General features: G+C 41.2%; 2 protein-coding genes and 1 long non-coding RNA gene across 7 annotated transcripts in view; 1 reads left to right on the forward strand and 2 right to left on the reverse strand.

Annotated features, from left to right (window-relative positions):
- Positions 1-11,149, reverse strand: part of dnajc6 (DnaJ (Hsp40) homolog, subfamily C, member 6) — a 37,835-nt gene extending 26,686 nt beyond the window's left edge. For 2 of the 4 annotated variants that reach the window (XM_082511896.1, XM_082511895.1), the window contains exon 1: positions 6,354-6,874. In XM_082511896.1, the coding sequence (XP_082368022.1) occupies positions 6,354-6,552 (199 nt within the window). In that variant the 5' untranslated portion in view covers positions 6,553-6,874. Of the gene's footprint in view, positions 1-6,353; positions 6,875-10,602 lie in introns of those variants that run through there. The other 2 variants (XM_082511898.1, XM_082511897.1) reach the window with 2 other exon arrangements.
- A 2,509-nt stretch (positions 11,150-13,658) lies between these two features.
- ak4 (adenylate kinase 4) lies at positions 13,659-20,836 on the reverse strand. 2 transcript variants are annotated; one of them, XM_082511905.1, is made up of 6 exons: positions 20,582-20,836; positions 20,352-20,503; positions 19,551-19,670; positions 17,270-17,442; positions 16,378-16,496; positions 13,659-15,790 (listed from the first exon to the last, which is right to left on the reverse strand). In XM_082511905.1, the coding sequence occupies exons 2-6, from the start codon at positions 20,491-20,493 to the stop codon at positions 15,664-15,666; spliced, it is 681 nt and encodes a 226-aa protein (XP_082368031.1). In that variant the 5' UTR covers positions 20,494-20,503; positions 20,582-20,836; the 3' UTR covers positions 13,659-15,663. The 2 variants fall into 2 exon arrangements, with proteins under 2 accessions (XP_082368031.1, XP_082368030.1); XM_082511904.1 differs by having other exon boundaries at positions 20,352-20,506; positions 20,582-20,835.
- Positions 20,837-20,958: 122 nt separating this feature from the next.
- LOC309692986 lies at positions 20,959-23,937 on the forward strand. The gene is made up of 2 exons (XR_014272552.1): positions 20,959-21,922; positions 22,563-23,937. It is a non-coding gene; the product is annotated as an uncharacterized lncRNA (long non-coding RNA).
- Positions 23,938-25,590: the final 1,653 nt, after the last annotated feature.

The following is a 25,590-nucleotide window of genomic DNA, read 5'->3' on the forward strand; positions in this document are numbered from 1 at the left end:
CAGCTGCTTCAAACTCCTTCGACAGAGACTCCTTCGCCACATGCATGATGTATTTGCAGCGATTCTTCACTAAGTTCCAAAATTAGACTTTTGGTCTCTGACTGCTGAGGCATGATGTGCATGACAGGGATTTATTTTTACTGAGAAATAAAACTCTTGCAGCCTGTGACACACCAAAATTCCCCCATGCTAAAAAAATTGAATTGAACTTTGCAAACAGCAAAGATTACCAGTGTTAAGTCGAGTTTTTATACAATGTAACTGCATAAACATGTCTTATAGATAGATAGATAGATAGATAGATAGATAGATAGATAGATAGATAGATAGATAGATAGATAGATAGATAGATAGATAGATAGATAGATAGATAGATAGATAGATAGATAGATAGATAGATAGATAGATAGATAGATAGATAGATAGATCGATCGATCGATCGATCCAGTCACCTATCTCAGAAATATTTGCATCATTGGGCGTGTCTACACTGAACAATAAAAGCTAAAACAGTCCTCTTTCCTTTTTTTAGGCAAGGCTGTGATTTCAGTGGTACGTTTTGACCCATTTTAAGCTCCTTGGCATACACATCTGCCAGTCAGTGACCTTGACAGGATTAAGAAAACCAGGATCCTACACTCTACCCTGACATCAAGAACTAAGTGTATGTGTCAGTCATGTTTGATACCTGTACAGATGGAGAAGCAGCAGTGATGCTGAATGAGCAAACATTCATAAAGAAATGTCACATCCAAAAGAGCTTTTTCACTTAAAGAAGGCCGGTCCGATAGCCTACATCGCCCCTCCTCAGCTGCCTAGTATCACATTCACTAAGCTGACCAATAGAAACAGGAGGGGAAGACAGAGGTGACTGAAGTGAGAGGAAAAAAGACAAGGCAGTTCTATTCATGTCCAGAGGGATCTGTTGGCTGTCAGCATATGTCTCCCTCCTTCTATAGCCTCAAACCTTACTCCCTCAATATCCAGCATAGTGTTAACGACACAGATAGATGCACAGGGACAACAGTAAAGCTCGAAAGGCAAAAACCCTGCACTTAACCTCAGGGGTACCATAATCATAGGCCTTGTATCTTCCTGAATTTCAACAACTGCAGTGTCAACCCGACGCTAATCTGCTTAATTATAGATGCTGCTGATAAGACAAGGAGTCTATGATTAATCATCTACTACACAGCTTAACCAGAAGTGTATTCCGCTCCCTTGAATGACAAGCAAGCCTTTACATGCTGCTGAAAGCATGACACGCTGGTATTACAGCTCTGACTAAGTGTAGGAGGAAGCTGACAGAGAATTAGGCAAACTGATTCTTTTACAAAAGTTTTGAAATTCATAATTTTAAAAAAGATTGTCACGACTTCTGAACCTTCAGATCCTTAAAGCTGCTTGGGATAGTTAAAAACAAACCCGACTAATCTGTGTCATCTGTGTTTTAAACTTCATCATTACATACAGTCTTGTGAAAGACTTTTTACAGGACCTAAAGTAAACCAGAAGTAAACTCACATATCTATATTATTGCTAATATATATTGTAATATATCTATATCACTAAAGCACTTCTGGATGGATGCAAACTGCATTTCGTTGCCCTGTACCTGTGCATGTGCAATGACAATAAAGTTGAATTCTATTCTATTCTATTCTAAGCTTTGGTCAGTTTGCTGAAATGGAGCATTCAAGTGTGTGTTAACACACGTGCCAAGGTTGGACTGTGCAACGCTCAGGAAAACTGCAAAAACCACAAGAGCTAAATCTCGGATACTACAGGCCTCAGTTAGCATGCTAAACGTTAGTTTATAACAGTACAATTAGAAAAAGACTGAATAAGTGCAGGTTGTTAGGATGGATATCCCTTCTCTCTAAAAAGACTGTGGCAGCACAGCACATGCTGGCAAAGTTGCATCTGAGCAAATCACAAGACTTCTGGAACAATGTCCTTCAAACAGACGAGACAACGTTTGGTGAAAATCAATCACAGCATATCAGCACAAACACCTCATGCCAACTGTCAAGCATGGAGGTGGAGGGGTGATAATCTGGGCTTGTTTTGAAACCACACAACCTGAGCACCTTGCAGGCACTGAGTCAAACCTTAAGTCGTCTGTATTCCAAACTCTTCTAGCATCAAATGCTAGCTTCAGCTAACATTCAGCTAACCCTCTTAGGGACACTAAAGTCCAGTCTACGTGGGCAGGGTCCTCAGAAGATTGGGTAGGCCGGAAGTAAACGGCGGTCTAGCCTTCAGATTTGCGTCACTGCTGTCTCGGTGGAGTTTAATAAACTCAGCTGTCTGCTCCTTGCTATCTGAAATATAACATGACACTGGCGTAAATTCTCGACCATCTCACACTTCTGTTTAATCAGTTTTCTGTTTGACGTTTATTCAGCTGTGTGAAAACCAAGGAGGAACCCACCCGAGCGATTAATAAAGTTTTATTTTATCTAATCAAATCAATAAACTTTAATCTCAGCCAAACCGATTTACTCACGAACAAATAAAACACTGAAAAAAGCCAAACAATAACATTTTTAGTTTATCTAAGTGACTTATATATCACATTTAATCTGAGTAGCGAAAGACCACGGTGATCTGAACATCATGTGCCGGGAGTTTGCCGTTCTCGCCGGCTCTAGTGACCCTCGAGCTCCCAGCTAGCTATCAAGCTGTTGGGTAACAGACGTCGCCGAAAACGTCGGAGCACTTTTGCAAATATGTGATATCTTGATAAACCAAGCAGATATATGAAGTTTACACAGCTACATTCTCGCCTGAAAATATGTTAAAAGTTTATTTTGTGACCCAGAAAGAGTAATAAGAGTAATATTTAAACTTAGAAGCAGCCGCCATTGTTGAAAACTGGAATTGGCTGGGCCGCGCTATGAATTCTGGGATATAGTGGGCCACAAAGGATACACCCAACCCATCCTTCAAATTCGGGGAAAAGGAGGATGCATTTGTCAGCTGCATTCGGAGGAGTCTACGAATTTGGACAGCCTTTGTCGCATTGCTGTGACGTAATCGGTCTACAAATGCGGCCTCGGGAGGATGCAGCCCATTAATTTGGAAACCATTTAGGGACACTCCCAATAGGGCTTAAAAAATCTGGGACTCTCCACCAGTTGCTCTTGGAACTGAAAAAGCTCCTCAGCTGACATGTTAAACGTCTTCAAGAAACTTCAAGAAGTCCAGACACTTTTCTTTTCACCCTCCTTAGCTTTAGCTAACGCTTGTCCAAACTGGATCTTGCATTAAGGCAACAATCCCAAACATATCAGCAAATCTACAACCGAATGGTTGAAAAAGAAAAGAGTCAAGGTGTTGCGATGGGCCAGTCCAAGTCCAGACCTCAACCCGATTGAAATGCTGCAGCGAGCTTAACAGAGCTGTGTATACACAAATGCCCACAAACCTCAATGAGCTGAAGCAACGCTATAATGAAGAGTGGAAGAGTTTCTATGGGCACTGCAGTGTCCACAGAAACTATTTATCGTCACATGTAACACGTTTGATAAACATACAATGACAATACAAACAGCTGAGTTATTTAAACAGATGTAAAACTGTGGTGGGGTTATGCCATGCTCTGTATAAATTAGCCCCAGTAAATGGCAGAAAGTGTTGTAGTAAGATCCTACAAGGTGATGTTGGTTGGTTTTTTTAACCCTTCACTCAAAAGATAAACAATTGCTTATTTTGGGGGAAAGTACTAGGACCCTGCTGAAGACTGAAACCAAACTGGAAAGCGAACTTGGACCAGTGATCTACCATTTATCTGTTCACACGTCTATATTTTTTCCATATTCTAATTATCCTAAGTGGTTCCCTTTTTGTCAGTTTAATTGCACAGTGTCAGCTGTATCAGCTACTTTACACCAAATGACGTTTTATAAAGCTGACGCAGTGATTCTCAAACTGTTAAACTGAAGCAGCATCTGCTTACAACAACAAATTGTTTCATAGGCCTGGAGATATGATCATTTCAGACAGACTGTGAAATGCCAAACTCCACAGGACTCACATTAAAATAGGCAATGAAATCTATATTTAAGAAGAAAAATTGTATTTAACATGATTTCAATGGCCCATTAATCATCCTGTGACCACAGAGTTTAGAAACCCCAATCTAGATTAAATTAGACAATAAAAATCTAAGCTAGCTACACGATAACTTAGAAAGTATTTAGCGGTGGTGAAAGAAAAGTAAAGATTGGTGTATTCAGCAAGATCATTAGGGCCTTTAGTTTTATTGTATTGCTGAAATATTACAATCGAAATGATACCAGTGCTTAATTAAGCAAGTTATATTTATTTATTTTTTATTGTGCAGGCTTACTTTATTTTCTATATATTTCCTAAGTTGTTTTTATCTATATTTATTAGAGTGTGGTTACCTTGTAGTCATACACCCTCAATGTGACCCTCACCTTTGCTTCAGCACATTTTGCCTATCTCTGTTTTTTTCAGTCATTATCCCCCTGCAGATCTGTTAGAATCTGCCTGTTTGCTTTCCTGTTGGTCTGGTAGCTCGCCCATGTGCCTCTGTGTCCATGACCAGATGGATGTGGGAGTCTGCTGGCTAGTGAGCCAACTACAGTGACAAACCCTGCTAATGGAGACACCAGAGGAGGCTGTGATACAGGCTCTATCAGGTAATAGAGCAGCGGTTAGCCTGGCCAGTTAGAGCAAGAGAGCACAGGAAATCAGCAGCACAGAGGGCCCTTGGCTTTGTGAGAAAGATCAATAGCTTGTTTGGATGTGGTTCCCTCCTCCTAGAGTGCCAACCTTTACCCCTCCGCATCCAGCATTGTGGGGAAAAACAGATGGATACATAGACACACACATGCACACACACGCAGATCAAAAAGGTTGTCTGTACACACTGGCCAGGCAGACATCTGACACATCTGAGTGCCCCCGCACACCCACCCCATTCCCCACCCACAATCCCCTTTCCTTACCCCTCCTCATCCAGCTTCTTTTGTTTCACACAAATGTTCATCTCTGGAGACTGGCTGACTCCACAGAGTACTGCAGTGTGGTGAACACACATTCTACAAACAGGCCTCACAATCTAGATACGCCTATCAGCCTTATGTTATTTATTTATTTTGCATATGTTTTAATTTTTGTTGTTATTCTGTAATATAGGTATTAATAACTGCGGTGCTAATATTTTTGGACAACTGTGTCGTCATTTCAATTTTTTAAAACTGGAAATTATTTTTAAGTTTGAGTTGGTTGTTCACACTTGACATGTTCAAATTATTACTTGTATACATTTATAAGAGAAGGAAGCCTGATCAGCATTCATATTCACATTCATCACATGACTCTATATAGAGGTCCATAGGATGTTATGCTAATGCTTTGCTATTATTAAAAGTGGCAGAGTGCATGGAAAGAGCCAAATGTCTGGCATGTGACAAAAATTTATATTTGTATCATGAGCCAGGTATTTGGCTCTTATCATGGAGTCTGCTATTTTAGGAATAGTAAGTATGGAAGGAGCACAGGCAACAGAAACTATCCCAAAACTATACCACCCTATAGGACTTATTTTTAAACAAAAAACTGAATCTGTCAAAACCAATGAATTGAAACAGCTGGATTAAATTACAGCACTTTGGTGGATTGGAGTACTAACATCCACGGGGTTTTTGTTTTTCTTATAGATCAGATATGTGGGGCTTATAATCTGCCATCAACAACTACCAGATTAAAACCTAAACAGAGAGGATTTGTGCTTCTACCGCCCCAAACTAAACAAGATTTATCCTCTTAACTGTTGACATATGATATTTCCGCTACAGTTGCGGTAGAATTTTGGTCTTAAAGCCCATGTGCAAAGTAAATAAACCATGAAATATGGTCTACGTAGCAGATAGCACCCAAATATAGCAATAAAATTACTTTGCATAGACTTTTCCCGTAATTTTAATAGAAAAAATTTGATAAGTGTTTAAAAAATTCAGAACACATTTTTGGATACAGTAAACATCTGCATCTATAGAAGCCTGTTTGAAGTTGATAGGGACAGATAGGTCATGCAAGAAGAGTGAGGCGTATTTACAAATTCATATATGACATATATGTTTACATCTATTTTACAGTAGCAGCTCAGTACAGTCTCTTAGGTGGGGTCTGGGATTTTAGGATTCCTCTGTAGGCTACTTTCACTTATGTTAGCCATTATGTTGTCCACTGCTACCAAGACAATTACAGGCCGCGGTAACACTCAGTAAAGTCAAAACACCTTCATTAAAGCCCTTTCCGCGTCCACGAAGGCTCCAAACGCCATTCGTAAAGCAGCCGGAGGCGGTAGGGGCTCTTACCTGAGCTGTCCATGGTACTGCAGTCCTCCTCTCTCAGCGGGCCCGCCTTCGGTCCGAGGGTGGCCGCTATGGAGCCTCCAAGTGTGCCGCCGCTGCTCCCTCTGCCGATGCTGAAGCTATCCCCTCCGCTATCGACCAGCTGCAAAGATTCATATCCATCGTAACTGCTCTTTTTCTTGTAGGCCCCCAGCAAGCTCATACCCAAAGGAAACAAAAGAAGGGAAATTAAACACAAAAGAACCCCAGAAGACGTAGAAAGCGACGCCGTCACCGCCGCTGCTGCCCGAGCTGCTACTGCTGCTAGTGCCTCCTCCTCTGCTGCTGCTGCTGGGTGCACCACATGTCCGGGGATGAGAGGGTGGCCGCTCTCCTCTGTTTGTGATAGAAAACCGGGTGGTCTCTCTCTCTCTTTCTCTCTCCCTCTCTCTCTCTCCTCTATTGCGTCCTCCTTTTCTCAGCAGCGCATTCTACTACGACGATTGTGCTACTGCTGTAGTCCCCGACTGAGTACAAGGGAAATCCACCCCAACTCACTCACAGTCGTCCTGCGTTAAAGCTGCACTCACACTCTCTAATAGGCTGGTTGAGACTAGAAGCATTCGTTTAAATCTGGTAAGTAATATCCCAAATCTTTCACTTGTTATATCATTAATGCAAAATATTAGGACAATTGTAAAGAACTGCACTTACTTCCAGTGTTTATGCTGGATTAAATCATATTAAATGTCCCAAAATAGTTCAAAATGCATGTCACGGTATAACAGAGTCCATGTCTTTAAGTGACTTGTTTTGGTCAAAACTAATAAAGAACCCAAAGGTATTAAAATTTACAATAAGACAGCAAAATATGGACTTAAAATGGACTCACATAATCAACAGATGATTTGAACAGTGGCTTCTTTTCTCCCAGTAAATCAGTTCATTTTTTAAGTGATGAAGGGTACAAAACTGTTGGATTTCCACAATCAAATGATGAATCGTGCTTGCAATGACATGTGCATAGTAGAGGCAGAGATTTGAATGGTCTGAGGTGTGTGTGTAGATGAATTATTGATTTAAATGATAATGCTCCCAGTGTTGCAATTGAACACCTGAATTTATTTAGAGCCGCTTTTGTTTGTGTAAATAAGGTCCAGATTAGAAGTCTGGGACCGTAACTGAGAACAGTTTTCATTTGACTCCTGCACTAAAAATGAACAGGGACTCCTGGCTCTGTCAGAATGAATAAGAGCAGGGGCACAATAGTGCCATGCTTTGCCACAAAAAGGAAACTCTTCCTCATAAAGATTTTCTTTTCTTTTTTCATTTTTTCTTTTTTTGGACCAACTTGGATTTTAATAGCCATTAAAATTAGGCAGATTTGTCTCTTAGCTCCAAATTTGTCCGTTTCATTTTTGTGTTATGACCCCAAGTCTGTGTAGGACAAAGCACTGACCAGTGATGGCATGCTTCCTTCCTAGGCCTTGTCCCCTGGCAACAAAAACCATGCATGGTTCTGAAAAGAGGACATGAGCCTGGGAAACCCTTTTAGGAAAACAGACGGGAGCTCAAAGCGCAGCGGGAACGGAATGTCCAAAAGGGAAGAATGATACCCCGGCCATAACCGGATGCAACGTGCTGCTCCTGCATTGTTGCAAAGGAGCTTCCAGTCTAGTTCCGAACCGTGCCTTCCAGTATTTAGCCAGTGATGCCCTGCATGTTGAGCACACAGCAAGCAGGTGCAGTATGAGCTCTTTGCTTTGTCATTACACATGAACTTAAATACATATTTGTAGCATGTAATGTGCTTTAATTCATCTCGTTGTGTTTGTCTTTTTGTCTGTTCTGTATTCAGATCTGTATTTTATAATATATAATATAATCTGTAAAAGAGTTTTCTGGCTTTTTTTAAAAAAAACTCACTTAAATTCAAATTTTAAACTGATTATGTGTGTGTGTGTGTGTGTGTGTGTGTGTGTGTGTGTGTGTGTGTGTGTGTGTGTGTGTGTACATGTTTAGACACCTTTGTGAGGACAGACAAATGACATGCTACTATATTTGTGGGGACCAACATGGGGACTAAATGTCCGTTCCCACGATTTTGAAGGCATTTTTCAGACTCTAAATTTGGTTTTAATGTCAAGGTTACAATTAGGCAAAAAATTATGACCACCTCCCTAATAGTATGTTGGTCCCCCTTTCCTGCCAAAACAGCCCTGACCCGTTGACTCCACTAGACCGCTGAAGGTGTGGTATCTGGCTCCCAGATGTTAGCAACAGATCCTTTAAGCCCAATAAATGGTAAATGGTAAATGGCCTGTATTTATATAGCGCTTTACTAGTCCCTAAGGACCCCAAAGCGCTTTACATATCCAGTCATCCACCCATTCACACAATAAGTTGTGACAAGGGGCTTCCATTGATTGAACTTGTTTGTCCAGCACATCCCAAAGATGCTCGACTGGATTGAGATCTGGGGAATTTGGAGGCCAACTCAACACCTCAAACTCCTCAAACCATTCCTGAGATATTTTTTACTTTGTGGGAAGGCCTTCTTCCCATAGTGCATCCTGGTGCCAGGTGTTCCCCAGGTAAGCAGCAAGCACAAACCCAGCCATCTACATGATGTAATAGAAAATATGATTCATAAGACCAGACCACTTTCTTCCATTTCTCTGTGGTCCAGTTCTGTGTCCATTGTACAGTGACGTACAGGGGTCAGCATGGGTACCCTGATTGGTCTGCAGCTATGCAGCCCCTTACGCAACAAACTGTGATGCACTGAGTACTCTGACACTAAAGTGAGCTACAGTAGCTCATCTATTGAATACATGGGCCAACCTTTTTGCTGTGACGTGACAGTGCTAACCACCGCACCACCATACACCTCTTATATTGTTTTCCATTAAATTTTAAATGACATGGGAGAAGCCGCTATTATGACCTTCTGGGAATTCATTTCTATTTCCACTGTACTGCTATATGGCAACTGCTGTAACGTGAAAAGAAGCTGTATCACAGTTTATAATGGTTTTACCATTACCCTCAAAGGTAGTTTGAAGATTAATCATTATCCCTATAACAGTTAAAGCAGAATCCAGGAATCTGCTGCATCAGCTGCACGACTCTGCTGATAAATCAGGTAGCAGACCTGAATCAACTGCTGAGCCGCTGTTGCATCAGTTCTTACATGTCTGAGTAAATATTGTCGCTGCTGGAGTGTGCATTGCTGTAGCTTTCATCAGCACTGTCATGAAAATCTACAGAATGATGCTGCCTGTTTATCTGACTTTCTCTTCACTTAACCATAAAAAGCCTTAAAGCCCTTGTGCATACAATTTATACTGAGCCATAATGAAACCATTTACGCCTGTTTGCATTAAACAAGTCCTCTAAATCCTGAGGGGTGACTATAACATCCTGGTGCGAAAGGTGAAGCAGTGGTTAAACATCAATCCACGCCAAGTCCTGTAATCCGCTCACGTGGTGTGCATGACGTTTGGTGATGTAAAGGTACGCTATTGGATCAAAACAGAGGAGCCTTCCTCTCAACAAGAGCGAGCCCTCGGTGATAAATATGGTGCATGTGATGGAAAATACATAGCACCCTTTCCTCCTACAGCATTATTTAACATCGGTGCTCTGTTTCTTGAAATTTGTCCTGCGAGACTGAATTGAGGACGGGACATACAGGATGTGCTTTTAACTGATTTCCTGAAATGCAGTTATGGTCGAAATCACCTGCCAATAGAAAAATCTAAATACTACTAAAAAAGAAAAGTGCCAGTCCTCGTGACGTGAGCCAGTCACCTCAGGTCGATGCCACTACGAGCAAAGTAACAATAGCTGTGATTTTCTTGCAGAAGGGACACGATGTCTTATATGCAAAGGGGGGAGGGAAAAATCGTTGCCCCTGACAGAAATAACCCAAATGATGTCATTCATCCTAATCGTGAGCGCATCTTGCAAAATATAGGCCAACTGCACAGAAACAAGTGTATTTTAATTTGTTTAACTCTAATCAATCCTTCTCTTATGCTAACTGGGAGGAAACATTTCTCCTTGGAAGCGAAATCTGTCCACCGAGCAGGGATGAACTGTCAGGGAAGTGGCCACAATCTCCGGAGGTAGATATTATGTAACATCCACACACGGATCGTGATGCTCTCCGCTTCTCTTCCTGCTTTGAGGCAGAGCCCGAGACGATAAATTGTAATTCTCATAAACTCAATCAAAGAGTGCGAATAGAAAATCCAGCGGATGACTTTACCTTTCTGAGCGCCTTCTACCATCCTCCCGGGAGCGCCGTCTTGTGCCGAGGTGGTGATGCGCTTTGCGCTCTGCTCACAGACACCGACCTTTGATTTGTCATTCGCTGCCAGTCAAAGGTCAGTGCGTTAAAAACGCCCTGTGAGACCTGCTGTCATGTAACAACTCCCCGGTAACTCCAGGTTAACCCGTAAAAAATGACAGAAACAACAGGAGGCTACGGCATCATCATATAATCACATTTTGGAACATGATCAACAAACAAAGTCCCGCGATGGCGATTGGTAGATCTGTAGAAGATGTGGATGAGTTAAAGACGAGGCGGTGGTGGGAGCGTGGATGTTCGTGAATTTGTACAGTAGAAACTGCGCCGCTCAGCGCAACCTGCCTGAACTGAAGGGGGAAAACCCGGAGTGGACTGCACGGAGAAGCGAAGGGCAAGGACAATGTTTCCGTACCACACAAAGATGCGTTCAATAATTGTAAAAATCTGCATAATTCATAAATTCATAAAGCAGATTAAAAAAAACAAACAAAAAAACCCCGCAATAGTCACGAGTCAGTTAAACGACACTAAAATGCAAGACATGCTTCAGATTTGGCACACATTGCAATCAGTGGCGGCCCTAGCCTGTTTGGCGCCCTGGGTGAACACACCCTCTGGCGCCCCCTCCCCTCCCCCACCACCACTCTCTCTCTCTCTCTCTCTCTCTCACACACACACACACACACACACACACACACACACATTAAGGATTGTCCATTGACATAAAATTGGTGTCGGAACCATACTGAATTTCACCAGAGAAACATACACACACACATATGAAGAGAGAGAGAGAGGCATAGTATGCAAACGGCTACCAAACAGCCATCATAATTTGTCATACAATGAGAACAGAACAAATCAACAATTGACAATGACTAATTAATATTAAAATCTGTAACATAATGTATTGTTTGTGTTAGGATGCCTGGGTCGTTGACCCAGGGTTTTTGAGTTTACGATATTATTTATACTGTCTAGTTTTTGGTTTCTTTGAGTTCTGTCTTATGGCTTATGTCTCTGTCTTCTTTAGTTGCTCTGTCTCCCCTATCACCTGCATCCCCTTGTCTAGTTCGCGTCTATGTGTATCTTAAGTTCCTATATCCCCTTGTTCAGTCAGTGTTTGTCTGCCCTGTTCACACGTCTGTTCCCTTTGTAGTGCCTGCATATGAGTCTGTGTCTTTGTTCAGTCTGTGTTATGTGTTTCCTGTTTTACTTTGAAAGTCCATGTCTGATGTTAATGTGTCGGGTTTTGCTTCCTCTTGTCTCGTTAGGCCTGATTTGCCCCAGCTGTGTTTCCCTCCTGTTACCCATTCCCTGATTGCTCCCTCTGTGTATTTAAGCCCAGTGTTTCTCTGTGTCGCGATCTACTGTTTTCTTAGCTGTGTGTTCTGTCATTTCTCTAGTTTAAGTTTGTTTTGAGTTTTTTTTAGTTTTGTTATATTTTGAGTATTAAATTAAAGCCTTTTTTGAGTTCACGTCTGTCTCCGGAGTCTGCACCTTGGGTCCTATTCCTGCCTGCACACAGCCACACCTAACAGTTTGGAGTTTAGTCTGTTACTGTTGCTATTTTAACCATTTCTTCTTGGAGCAACTGTAACCCACATAATTTCTTTAGGCATTAATAAAGTATTCTGATTCTGATTGTTTCAGGATGACCTGCCATTATCCAATGACACATTTGCTTACCTGCATCTTCTCCTCCTCTTCTTTTCTATTTTTTCTAAACTGAGCACCTGATGGATTTGAACTTTTCTTATCCATCTTCCATTGGTTTTAATTTTGCACTCCAGTATGAACACAAATCCCCCACATCGAGGATCACCACAACATAACCTAGCACACCTACACCTTAGTTCACAGATTCACTTTGTCTAAGGTTTATTTCTGGGATTTCACACAACCCAGGATTCAAATCATGAATACATAATGGGCTTGGATTTACATCATTATGAATGAAATGTGCTCTATTTGGAAGCAGCAGGGCCCCTCCCCTTTCGACGGGCTGTGTGTGAGACTTTAAATCATCAAACTGTAAAATATAAATTTTAAATTGTTATTGATCCCTTTATCCCGAGTCCTAAAGTGCATATTTATTTTCTTACTCTTCTTATATATATTGTTTGTTTACTTGCACTGCTGTAACTGGAGCCTCGTCGTCTCGTCTCTATATTCTGTACTGTAGCGGAGTTGACAATAAAGTTTTACTTTGACTTCAGCAGCGAGCAGGCGCACCGAGGGCTCTCGCGCTCACTTTTCGCGGACAGAATTTCGAAAAAACATCGGTGCAAATTATAAGTCTGTATCATAATGTCTGGTGTTTTCGTGTTTGTTGGTTTGTTTTTATTTTGCGAGTTGGTTATTGGATGCTGCTCCAGCCAGCCAGAGAATCCCCCGCCGCCCCGCCCTCTCCTCCCTCCTCCCAAGCAGCAGGCGCGCCCTTACTCCCAGCAAATGGGCGATAGAAAACCGATCAGTGCCTATGCCATTCCCAATATACGCTGGCATGACGTCGGGGCAGCATGAATACAAGCAATTTTTATTTTATTTTTTTTTGCCGATGCCCGTGATGCCGCCCCGGGCAACAATAATAATAATAATAATAATAATCCTCGTGTTTGGTTTGGTTTGTTGCAGGTGAGAACATTGTTCATCATCCAAATCTGAATCAGGTGTTCACAGTCGACACTGCTGCGCCTCCCGTCGAAGGTAAACACAGCAGATGAGACGGTAATCCGCGACAGTGGAGAAGGCCAAGCTCTAATTCACGTGGGGTTGATTCACAGATCAGAGGGGATTAGACACGATGGGAGGACAGAGATAGTATTCCTAAGCATGCTCGTGTGGTTTCAGTGTGTGTTAGCGTTGGTCTTTTAAATATGCCCTGCAGCTGGCACACATTTAGATTTTGGCGTTTTGCTTTCCTCAGAGGATTTGAGAGATACAAGATTCACACATTTATATTTTCTAGAAAGAAAGACAGACAAGAAGGAAGAGACACTACCACAGTATAGACAGAAGCGTGCACTGTATTTAAGTCCTAGGAGTAGCTATTGCATAAGTTGTTGTGGTCACACAGCCCTCTTTATTAAGTAGAGAAACAGTTTAAAGAACGCACTGTACACACAAGGTGTGTGTTTGTACACCCATTATTGTCATTCATTTAATTATCTCCTAGGTCTGTTACACAATATTGCATGAGCTTAAGAAACGTATCTAGTTGTGCACAAGTGCATGTTGCCAAGCAAGTACTGGCTTAATCGCAGAGAAAAACAATGAAAGCTGACTGAATGAATGAAAGCTGGAAAAACAGATTTAACATGCCTAACATGTTTTGACAACACTTTATGAACACAGGGCAAAAACCCATTGCCACATCCATTCATTTAAGAAGCATTCAGTCCTACACAGCACAATCTAAACCCACTTCCCTCTAAGAGTCTGGATTTGTCCTACATTAGCAAACATGTATCAATTTATTTTGCTCCTTCCCCAGGCTCTGTTGCACTCTCATGTTTACTTCCTCTTTGGTCTTCTGGTTACAATATGAGAGTCAACTCACAATACTTTTAAATCAAATGTACAACATACCCATACAATCAAAACACAGATAATGGAAGAAAAAAAATTACAAACCTGGGATGTAAAACAAAGAGAAGCTCATGGGAAATGTGCTGCAGTGAATAAAACAGGTGCTAATTTACATACAAGTTTTTAAAATGGTTGGACAGCACTAACAGAGCTACATCAAATATTTTAGAAACATATTTGATGATGGATGTGTTTTAGTTATTAGTGTGGCTAAATTACTGTCTTAGTCATCATTTCATAAGCTATTCTGTTTTGTGAATAATCACTGCGACTTTCAAACAATCACATGAAACAAAAAAAGCTACAAAGCAAAGTCTGCAAAGACCTACTATATTTTGTTCACCCTGCAGCACTGATTTATACATTCAAACAATCCAGACATGAGAACATCTTTGCATCTATGACCATATCAGAATCACAAAAGTATTTAGCTGAACAATCACTGCAAAATCATTGCAGCATACCAAAAATATCACATTTTGGTGATCAGAATCTCAAGGCAACCTTATGGCATGTTTTAAGGAATGTAACAATACTGAAGGCACTGATCTTCATCCCAGTGCCGCTGAGTCACTGTACAGGATTCTTGTACAAGTCCAAAGATGACTGCAGACCAAAGTTAACAGCATTTCAGCAAAAAAGATTAGCAGTTTGTTACAGCTTGCACTGTCTGTGTAACTGATGGCTATAGTGTACAATCACAAATACATTTAAATAAAAAACTGTTCTGTATGTAACAGATGACTTTGCATGTAGCACACAGGCTTTAACAGGTTTCTAGTGTATAAGAAAAAAAATGACTCAAATGATGTTTTCATATAAGGGGCGATGATGAACTTTACTATTGCTCAGTTAAAGCAATGGCATGAGAATATTTACTCTTCGTGTGTGTTTTCTAGGCAATAATGTGGTGATATTTTATGTTGTGATTTATATTTAAAAAACTGTAAGTGTTTTTAATCATGTGAGTATTATTTTCCCCCATCGTTTTTTGGTTTTACTATAAAAAAAATCAGACATTAGTGTTTACTTTTTGCATATTGGCTCATTCAGTGGTTGGACCGGAGCAACTGAAGATCAAAATTCATGTGTGATAAACTGATTAATGAAAGTGTTGTGCAGAATTTGGATGTTTAAGCATTTTGGTTTTTAGCACACTTGAACGATCTTGAATGTTTTACTGTCAGGATTCTGAATCTGAATTTGTCACAATCTTCATTCTATAAGTCTTTGAAAATTGTCATACAATCTTTCATTTGGAAAACTGGACAGTCAATGAGAAACATGTGTGTCAGTGACCTGGTCCATTGTTCTAAAGTTCACTCTTAATGGCCAAACCGAAAGCTGACACCAGGCCAGTACATAAAGGCACCACTGCACTTCTTCCCCCCCTTCCCCTTGGTTTTTTGTTCATTCGGGGTAGACTCATGGTGTCTGAGCTTGGCAGGTATCTGATGGCTGTGTGTGCATCTTGGTGCTGAGGAGAGAATTGATATAAGGCCAAATCCGGTCTGTCTCTGTACCGGAAAATGAGTGCAGGATTCCTTGTGACCTGAGTGAAGAAATAGGAGAACTAATGAGAGGAAAAGCGGGTTGTGGGTACAGTTCTTACATTATCTGGAGGCTGTACCACAAAATGGACAATTTAGAACAGATGCATCAAGTGTATTGACTTTTCTATTAGCTTACTTCCTACACTCCCCACATTTCAACTGAACTGACAATAATTTGAGAGTTGGCCATGTCATGCTAACTGTGACTAATGCAAACTTGACAATGCAGAGATGAAGTAGGGTAATAAGAAGTCACTTATTTCTAGCTCTGTGACCAAACATTCACACACATGCAACTGTAATCTCCAAAAGTTGATTCTGTTCATCTGGACGTAGCGTTTTTAGTGGGAGAAACGTTTCAAGATGTCCAGATGAACAGAATCAACTTTTGGAGATTTACATACCTGGATGATTGAGCATGCATCAAGACATACATGTAATGTTCAAACCCAAGCTGTATTACTTGTATTAAATTATCATACTTTATATTTCCTCTAGAAGCTATTTAAATATGACTATGATTAAACAAATGTCAAAAATAACAAAATATAAAGTAAGATCAAATGAAGTGCAAGTATTTACTGACTTGTACAAATCAATTACGGGTTTTGCCACATCTTTGTAATGTCTCAGTCTGGCCATCAGAGCCTGCGGCTTGTCGTCATCGTGCTGAATCAGTGGCTCTCCTGTGATGTCATCCTTACCCTGAAGAAGGCAATGCAAGGTTACAACAACGCAGCAAAGGCAAACACAACACAAATCAGTGAAATGACATTTGCAAATGGGATTGAAGCACAGTACAATGCACTAATTAGCAAACAACAGTGCATTTGCCTCCGCATGCTGCATTACGTCCACAATATGCAGTCAACATGATACCCATATATTGATCTTAAGGAGCTTACTTTCAGGAATATTATAGTCGACATAAGATAAAAGTATGGCAATCTGATTCCATTGTAATTAGTTCATGCTTACATGCAGTTATTTTAAGAACATTTTAACCATAAGAAATACTCCGTAAAAACAACAATATCATATTTGTGAATCGCTAATGTGCACTGGAGTCTTCATATCTTCACGTCACACCACTATGAGTCACACAATGTTAAATATTGCATATTTAAGATAATGATAAGTCAGTTATATATAAGATAAGATAGTTGTAATTATGTGCTAACTGGGACTTTGGAAACTTAAAAAAAAACTAAAGAAAACCAATCACAAAGCTGTGGTGGTGGTGGTGGTGGTGGTGGTGCGGGAGTGTGGCAACAATCATCCCCCTCATCTGGTTTCAGCCTTTCATTTTGGCAGGTTTCCACCCTGTAGAAGAAAGGCACTAAATCCCTAACAGCTTAAAAAAAACCCACAATGACACAAAACCCGTCGGGAAGAAACATCCACACAAAAAATAAAAACCTAAATTCCAAACTATTTCAAACTTTGTGGCTATGCTGCCACTTCCAGGCTGCTGACACCTGCACTCGGGGAGGGTTGAAGCCCATGTTGTAGACTCTGCCGCTGGCTGGATGGATCCAGCGGTCGCTCAGTCTCTCCTTGAGAGTCTCATAGGGGATGTTTAGGCTGATAACCAAGTCTAGCTGATACAAATTGTTGAGGGCCAAAGCCTGTCCGAGTGTGCGGGGGAAACCTAGGCACAGTCAGGGAGAGGGAAGGGAAAACATGAGTCATCGAGTGGTCAACCAGGAAAAACCAATGTTACACACTGAGTTAGCTAAAAGACTAAAAAGTGAATGTGCACTTTTGAAGGCATGATCACAGCTCAGTCAATAGCATGAGTAAGAAACAATGTACACGTGAAATATTCTGTTTTACAGTTTCAGATGCTGTTATTTCCTCTTGCTAATATCACCAGCTGGCAGAAGATGTTTACAGTTTTCCTGTGGAATGGCTTGCAGTCATGATATTATATCAGGATTTTGCACTTGTGAATGAATGGGGTGAAAAAACCCCGAAGCTTTCAGTTACACGGCTTTTATCAAGCACCAGCAGAAATGACAAGCCAGCGCCTTTCATTCATGCTGCCAATGCCTGTGTCTAACTGCTGCACCTCCAATCACTATGCTTTCAAACTTCTGATGTTTGCAGACAACATGACCCTTATTGGGGCCATCTCAGGTGGGGATGAGTCTGCCTACAGGGGGGAACTGACAGTCTGACAGCCTGATGTAGAGACAACAACCTGGAACTAAACGGTGTCAAAGCAGTGGAGACAACTGCGGGCTTCAGGAGGGGCTCAGCCCCTATTTTATGCCATGTTTTTGTTATGACACTTGCACATTAAAAATTTGTTTTGGGTGCTTTGATCTTTATCTGGAAACTTCTTCCTTTCTCTTTTTTTACTCAGAAACCACAAGCCAAGAAACCTACGGAACACAAGGAATCGATACAAAGTTTTTCAAGGACGTACAATGGCAGAAGTCAAATCTACAAATGGATTCTGTATTTCTAGTTCTGTTGGCTATGACAATGCACTTTTTTTACAGTTGACCTTAAATGTTACATTACACAGTGTCCCTGGTTTGTACCTTTCCTCTGTGTCCAAGAACTGACAGTTCTCGAACACTCCTGTTCTTTTGTTTGGTTAATAATGCACCGTTACAACTCTAACCACCAGGGTTAGAGCTGCCATGCCAGAGCCCACAAATGAATCACAGAAAAGCACTAAATCAAAGATTGCAACACAGAAAGAGACACAAAATACTGAAGACATGCCGAAGACTGGGAGTCTATAGTGCATGTATGTAGCTAGGTAAATGAAAGCATGACATGAACTTTGAATGGTAAAAACCAAATATCCAGTTGGCACCAGCAACACAGACTATCAAAGGCATGATAGAGGCATGATCGAGGAAATGCAGGTGTGTGTGTGTGTGTGTGTGTGTGTGTGTGTGTGTGTGTGTGTGTGTGTGTGTGTGTGTGTGTGTGTGTGTGTGTGTAACCTTGATTTGCTTTCCCTCTTGCTCAATTATTTGTTTAGTGATCATGCTTCAAGGTTTGAATTGGTTTAACACCCACTAGCTTGTTTCGTCAATGTTTTGCATTTCTCTTGATGGCAGTGGCTAATATTAAACCTTGAAAAAGACACGGTAACCTGCAAAGTCAGCGCTTTATTCATGTAACAAGTTCTTCCAAAAGTATGAATATCCTGTATAAAGACTGCTATTAATGACTAACTGATGAAAAGTATGTGATTATTAGCATATGATTAGAATATCATAAAAAAGTGATCTTTTTGGGGGGGGGGGGGGGGGTGAAAGGTAATGGAACAATGCTATTGCCTGTAAAGGCAAAATCAGTACCTTAAAAGTCTGTGAAGGTTCTTCATCCAGGTCATCAGACCATAAAACTTTATTACTCACACATGTAGAATAGTGAGGAGAGTATTTTTTTAATCCCCTCAGATTTAAATAAAGCCAAAGCATATGACTCTTTGTGGTTAATTTTTGAAAATGCAGAAGTGTGTCTTTGCTTTCTTTCTTCTTTTTTCTCTCTCTAGCTTTCAGTGTCAGGATTTGAGGGGTGGCACCAAGTGGTGGCCAATCAGATTTGAAAGATAGCTGGCAGTTCCTAACACTGCCATGAGGCTGCATCATGAAAACATCCCTCCCAACCTCACTACAAACAATAAAGACAGAGTAGTGGGGCAGGGTGCTATATGTAAGTGTTAATGAAAAAGTAAAGCAAAGAAAAAAAAGAAGCATTCACTGTAACAAAAAACAACCCAGTTCTTCTTACCATCCAGCAGCCAGCTGTGACCGCTCAGCTGTTCCAGTCTGGGCAGCATCAATCTGGTCATCACATGGTCAGGCACCAGCATGCTTCTCTCTACATAGGTCTTCACCAGCAAGCATGCCTCTGATACACAACAGACAGGTGAAAACAGACAACATGTGTCCGTTTGTGATTCCAGATTCTGAAGTTCTTAAACAAAACAGGACAGGGCTTGTTGTGTCAGTGTGGAGGTTTATTTATTTATTTATTTTCCTGAAACATGGCAGCAAGGTTTTCTTAAGGCACATGTGTTTTTACTTAAGCCCTCCATAGTGAACTAAACCTTATTGTCAGTGTGAGCTTGGCACATGCTGGGAATTAAACTGACTGTGCTTTTGTAGCCACAATGAGGAAGTGCAGAGAGACACATGCACGCAAAAACCAAAAAAAAAGAAAGAAAGACAGAAAGAAAGAAACGGTTTTAGGCTGTTTGGAGAAACTGCTGGAGTTAGTGCTCTGGGTGAATTTGACTGAAATCAGATACAGTTGATAGTAACAATAAATGTCTTGCGCGGTGCAGTTTGGATAGAGGGCTAAAAGTTTACAGTGAAACAACTGTGGACACAAACAAATGCGCACAACTTCCTCCTGCAACCTTAGCAGGATTGGTATTTTTGCTATTTTTGCATTCGCGGGAGAAGGGGGGTCGTGAATTTAAGATATGCAGCGAAGAAAATTAAGAGTTGCATCAACTTTTCCCTCTGCGCGCGGTTTCTTCCTGTTTACACCACAGTATTGCCGTTTGGGTTGCTGTGCATATCCTACCTGTTTTTGCCGCTATGCCCTCTCGTAGAAAATGACCACTGGACAGATACTGCAGGCCAAAACTGTGCGCAATCCTCTGGGATATCGTTCCTTTCCCTGATCCCGGTGGACCCATGATAGCAGCTCGGAATAACTTGGCCATATCTTAAAAGCTACTGTGAAAACAAAAATTCTAAGATGCTCAGATGTCACTTCTGCAGGTTGTGCGTCAGAGACAGAGATAGGCTCACCTTTTAATTAAATTCCTCATCAGTTGCAAGCATGAGCAATCAAATAGATCTAAGGTTAGGGCGGTTTAAAAAAAAAAAAAAACTCTGCCAATGTAAATTTCAGCCTATCTCTGGAGACTGTGGATCTTTACGCAGACAGAGCCCACTTTCTGCGCACAGTGGGACTATCCTGCTCTCAGACTCGGATCAAGTCGAAACACCCTTTTTTCTTCAGGCTCTCTTATGGATACGTTACGCTACGCCTTCGTCTTTAAGACTAGCGATTTGTCTGCAAATGAATGAGGGAGTCTCCAGAACGCCCTATTTTACTGCGCACATTCATCCAGAAAAAATGCGGATGAGAGAACGTCGCAGGGTAAACTGGTTACTGTAGTTTTCTTTAAATATACAGCCCACAAACATATGTAGACTAATGGGTCACTCTAAGACAGAGAGGGGAAAGTTTACATTAATTTTATTATTATATTTAACAACGGCATAGAAAAGAAATACTGCTGTTCTATCCATCCATCTATCTGCCAATCTATCATAGCCCCGTGTTAAAATAATAATATTTACCTCACGTAGGCGGTACAAATACATCAAAATAAAATAAAATAAAAAAACAAGGAAAAAAGGAAAAAGATTATTTAAAAAATAAAATAATTATTGTCGGTCTTAAAAAAAATAAAAATAAAAAGTGGGTTTATTTGTATTACACAGTTAATTGCTTCGCAGTGGGAAGGTCACTTTAAACCAATGGTGAGAGTTCTGCTTTAAAATCGTGCTCGTTACCCCGCTAATCATTAAAAGTAGTTGGTTATGCTTGGATTTCACCACTTGTTGACAGCATTTTCAGCCGATCGGAGCCTTTACAACGCCGCTTAATTTCTCACGCTTTCGCACTGCTGGCATGAGGCGCAGAAACAAGCAAACGAGACGCCGTCATTCCGCGAAACATTTGCGCACGGGTGGAATCTAGGGAGTACTTGTTGCGAGCCATACGGCGGAGGCAGCGTCCCGGAGCTGTCAAATACTGCGCACAACCTTGAGTCTTCAGTGGAATAACCAGACTAATCCATCAGACCAGCAGCTCAGAAGATTAACCTTTTTTTCCTTCCTTTTAATTTTATTCTATTTTATTATTTTTAATTTTTTAGCTTCGGAAAAGTAGTTTTTGTCCGCGAAACCGGAAACCTGATTTTAAAATCACGATCTTTTTTTCTCTCGCTTTTTTTGTCACATGGCTTTGGAGAATTCAATAACAACAAAAAATGGCGACAATCACGTTGCTCTGTGTGGTCTTGCTGCGTCATTAAAAATATTCATGTAAACACGGGGCGTTAAACAGGGGGATTGCAGGTAAGCGAGCTCGTTGTTCGTCACACGTTAAATGCGAGTTGGATGCAATTAAAAAGAAATGATTATATTTAGATTCCACAGCATGCTGATTGTTTTTGCCCAGAAAAGGGGTGTGTGTGCAACGCTGGGCGTTAACGTTTGGCTGCACAATATTCACTGCGAACGTTGCACTTATGTGTAAATATATATATGTGTGTTTTTGCATCAAGTCGCTTTTTCACGTGCATATTTACGCTAGTGAAAACAAGCGTGCATGTTTGCGTGACCTGACGTAAATAACAGTGTTGTTTCTCTTTGGCCAACTTTTAATTTTTTTCTTCTTTGAGGGGAGAAGGCAACGACAAGCTTCGACAGTGTTTATTCCTCTTTAGTTCGCTTTACTGTCTTTACTCCTGGCCTCCCTGCTGCCTTCACTGTTAGTGGGTTATAAGCCATTCCTCGACTATTTACATTAAGGGTTTACGCAATATGGACGCGCTTTCATCACAGGGAATGTTTTTATAGTCACTACCAACAGCAGACGTCGCTCCGAGCCTGACACCGCTGCTCTGTCTAGTTGTTACACATGTTGCTTTGCTGTCCACGTCTGACACGGCCATTTTTATTTATTTTGTATTTATCTATTTATTTTTGGCTATAGTGCCCCTGTGCAGTGGGGCTAATGGAGTTGTTTACATGAAGTACGGAGGGCGGGCAGACGACGAGGAGGAGGAGCAGCTACGGCCAGCGACGCGACCGGACTGCTCGAGAGGCTTCTCGCGCCGCGCGCGCGGGGGAGGGAGGGGGAAGGGGAGGAACCCGCGAGGAGAATCATAACAAGTCTGACATCACTCGGCCTTGTGCTGGTACGAATAGCCTATGTACAGTAGGCAGTTTGTGTCGAAGAAGTCATGGCGGGAAGGCGGTGAGGGAGTGCAGTGTTGTTGTTTCAAGATGGGAAACGTTAGCTAGCCTTTGTGTGTGGCAAATGGAAACAAAGATGAAAAACCCGAGTGGTTTTGTTTTTTTTATGTGGAACGAGGACTACGACTAACTAAGCGGATCAAACCGCATGCGCAGTCTTGTGCATGATTAATTGCCCCCGCCCCCTTTTCAAGGCAGGTAAAACCCCTGTGAAAAAAAATCGTCTTTCCTTCTTTTCACAGCTTTCCACCGAGGCACCCGTGACTCTCACTGTGCAGCTCTCATACCTGAGCAAGGAAAAAAGGGTGTAGAAACATTATTAGGATATAGCTTAATGCATAGCAGAGTCTGCCTTTTAAAAGCATCGATAAGTGAGGGGCATTAGTTTGATTGTGCAGGTGGTAAAAAACAAAAAAGCCTGAATAAACTGACACACTACTGTAGCATCATCTGGCTCTCAGATGGATTTCATACAGAAGACGCCTGGATGAGGAGGATCCTGTGACTGTAACTGTCTGCAACTTTACACATGGTCCAGATATTTGTTTCTCTTAAACATATAGGTTGTTTTGTTTGCTTTTCCCCCCTCCCTCTGTCTGACTTTATTATTTTACCAGTTTTCTCATGTTTAGAGAGCTGAAGACCATTGGTGTAAAGGACACTTTATAAATATCACATGTTGCGTTACATGGTTGTTAGTGTGTAAATGAAAGGTTATTTCAAGTGATTCATTTGTAAGCAAAAGAAATTTGCAAAACTTGCTTTGCATGAGGAGAAAACGAGCTGCAAAAAATGCAAATGGAATGTTATCTTTGCACCTGCTGACCTACAGCAAGGATTTTATTGGTGGATGACAAAGTGGAGTGAAGTCTTGGACTGCTAGATTTGACAGGCTGCCCTGGTTCAGTTATCACAGTGCTGATGCTGTCCCCATCGAAGGTACAGTACTGTGATAACTGAAGGATGGCTGCCAACTTGACACTAGTGCAGTGGTCAAAGTGGCACATTCGGCTAACGAGGCAGAAGAACCAAAGAGAAGGTGGACAAGTGTGGGTATGTAAACGGCATTTGTTGTGATATGCTGAGTAATAAAGTTTGTAAAGGATGTCCAAGTGTCTGTGTGTGTGTTTCATTTCCAAAATAACATCCACAGGTTGAATCTAACAGCACATTTGTAACAGTGTTCAGCACTTCAGCAAAAAGCCACAGAGCCAAAATCTGTAGTTTAGGATCGTCCTCGCTGAGTTATTTTCCCCAGCAGTACAATATTTATAATCTATCTCAACTTTTCAAAGGTCAGTAAATATTTAATCTTTATATCTAACAACACAAAAGCAGTTGAGTTCAGATGGATGATTTTGGTTCTTTATAGGTTTTTTATCTCTTGCGTGAGAGCCCACTGAACATTATTATCAAATATTGAAAAGCACGTTAGATAAGAATGCAAGCATCGTTGACCCAAACCAACTTCATTTGTATTTTGTTTAGTTCTTTTATTTTTTAACCATTTGTGGCCCTTGTTCGTCATTGGCAGAATCAGCTCTGTTTTTTCTCATTGTTCTTCTGGGACAAAAGTAAACGTAATCTTTACTTTTGAAGAAAAGAAACATTTACAAAAATCAGAGGGCAGAACCATCCCAGGCATGACGCAGTGAATTCCTTAGAAGCAAACAGACGCATTGTACTTACTTAACACACCCAACACAAATGAATCCTGCAGTTTAGCCTTCTTCTGGAATTCATAAGCACAAACTCAGTTTATGGAGGTTCTCCTAACTATGACCATAAAGGTCTAATAAGCATTTAAAACACTGGAAGCATGAATGCCTCATATTCACCACCTTAAATATGAACGAGCTTTGCATTGCTCGATCATTTGAGAGTGATTAAAAATAACTGCTCAAGTAGAAGAAGCTGTATTTGGTCCCGATCTGGAAACGCTGGTGGCAACTAGTTTCACATTGCTGCCAACAGGGGTCGCTACAGATCCATTATTAGTAGTCGTATTACTAGTATTATTATAGCGCTTTGTGGTGTGGTTGAAGCAGAAGCACACAAATGTTTCTGTGTTGTGTAATCCGTTTGTGAACCCTTATAAAGTAAAGAACTGCTGCTGAATTCCTCTGGACTAAAGCCGGGTTCACTTCTAGTGACTCATGGAAGACGTGAAATGACATGAAAGTGTGGGGTTTTGTTGTTGTTTTGTTTTTGCTCAGTCATCCAGTTTTGCTAATAGAGGGAGACTACTCCTTCCTTCCATTATACTGCGTGAATAACAACACAACGGCTTTGAGCGAGCATCCATTTTAGTACGAACTACCGAGTTGTTGTTTTGGTGACTCAGTTTGCGCACAGTTGCGCTGTAATCTGCGATCTATCGATGCCAGTTCGCTCCAAAAAATGAATCGCACTTCTTTTTTTTTCGGAACGTACTATTTTGAATAATGCAAGCACTGTTTGAGTCATGTCTGATAAACCGCGGGGTCACTCTGCACCTGTCCTTCGTATGTAAAGGGTACATGCTGCCGCTGAAGCTGCGGAAAGCCCCTGAAGAGTCATGATACTTATTTTGTTTTTCTCTCACGTTAACCTCAATCTTCTAAATCCCGCCTCGAGTCGCGTGTTTTTCTCACTCGGAGCTATACGTGCTGCATTGTGGCAAGGCTGTGTTTTGATAACAAAATACGCAACAACGAAAAAACCAAAACAAAAAAAAACATTTAAAGTCGCTTTCGAGACGAGGACAGCGTCTTCCCATGACCCTC

This window comes from Aulonocara stuartgranti (assembly GCF_965226115.1).
Source record: "Aulonocara stuartgranti genome assembly, chromosome: 17".
NCBI lineage: Eukaryota > Metazoa > Chordata > Actinopteri > Cichliformes > Cichlidae > Aulonocara > Aulonocara stuartgranti.

Excerpts from the sequence above, each read along its gene's own strand:
- ak4 (XM_082511905.1), bottom strand. The coding sequence starts at position 20,493 with ATGGCCAAGTTATTCCGAGCTGCTATCATGGGTCCACCGGGATCAGGG. Across the intron at positions 16,497-17,269 it reads TCAACCCTCCCCGAGTGCAG|GGTAAGGATGACATCACAGG; the intron begins GTGTCAGCAGCC and ends TGCCTTCTTCAG. Across the intron at positions 15,791-16,377 it reads CCCGTAATTGATTTGTACAA|GTCACAAGGAATCCTGCACT; the intron begins GTCAGTAAATAC and ends TTCTTCACTCAG.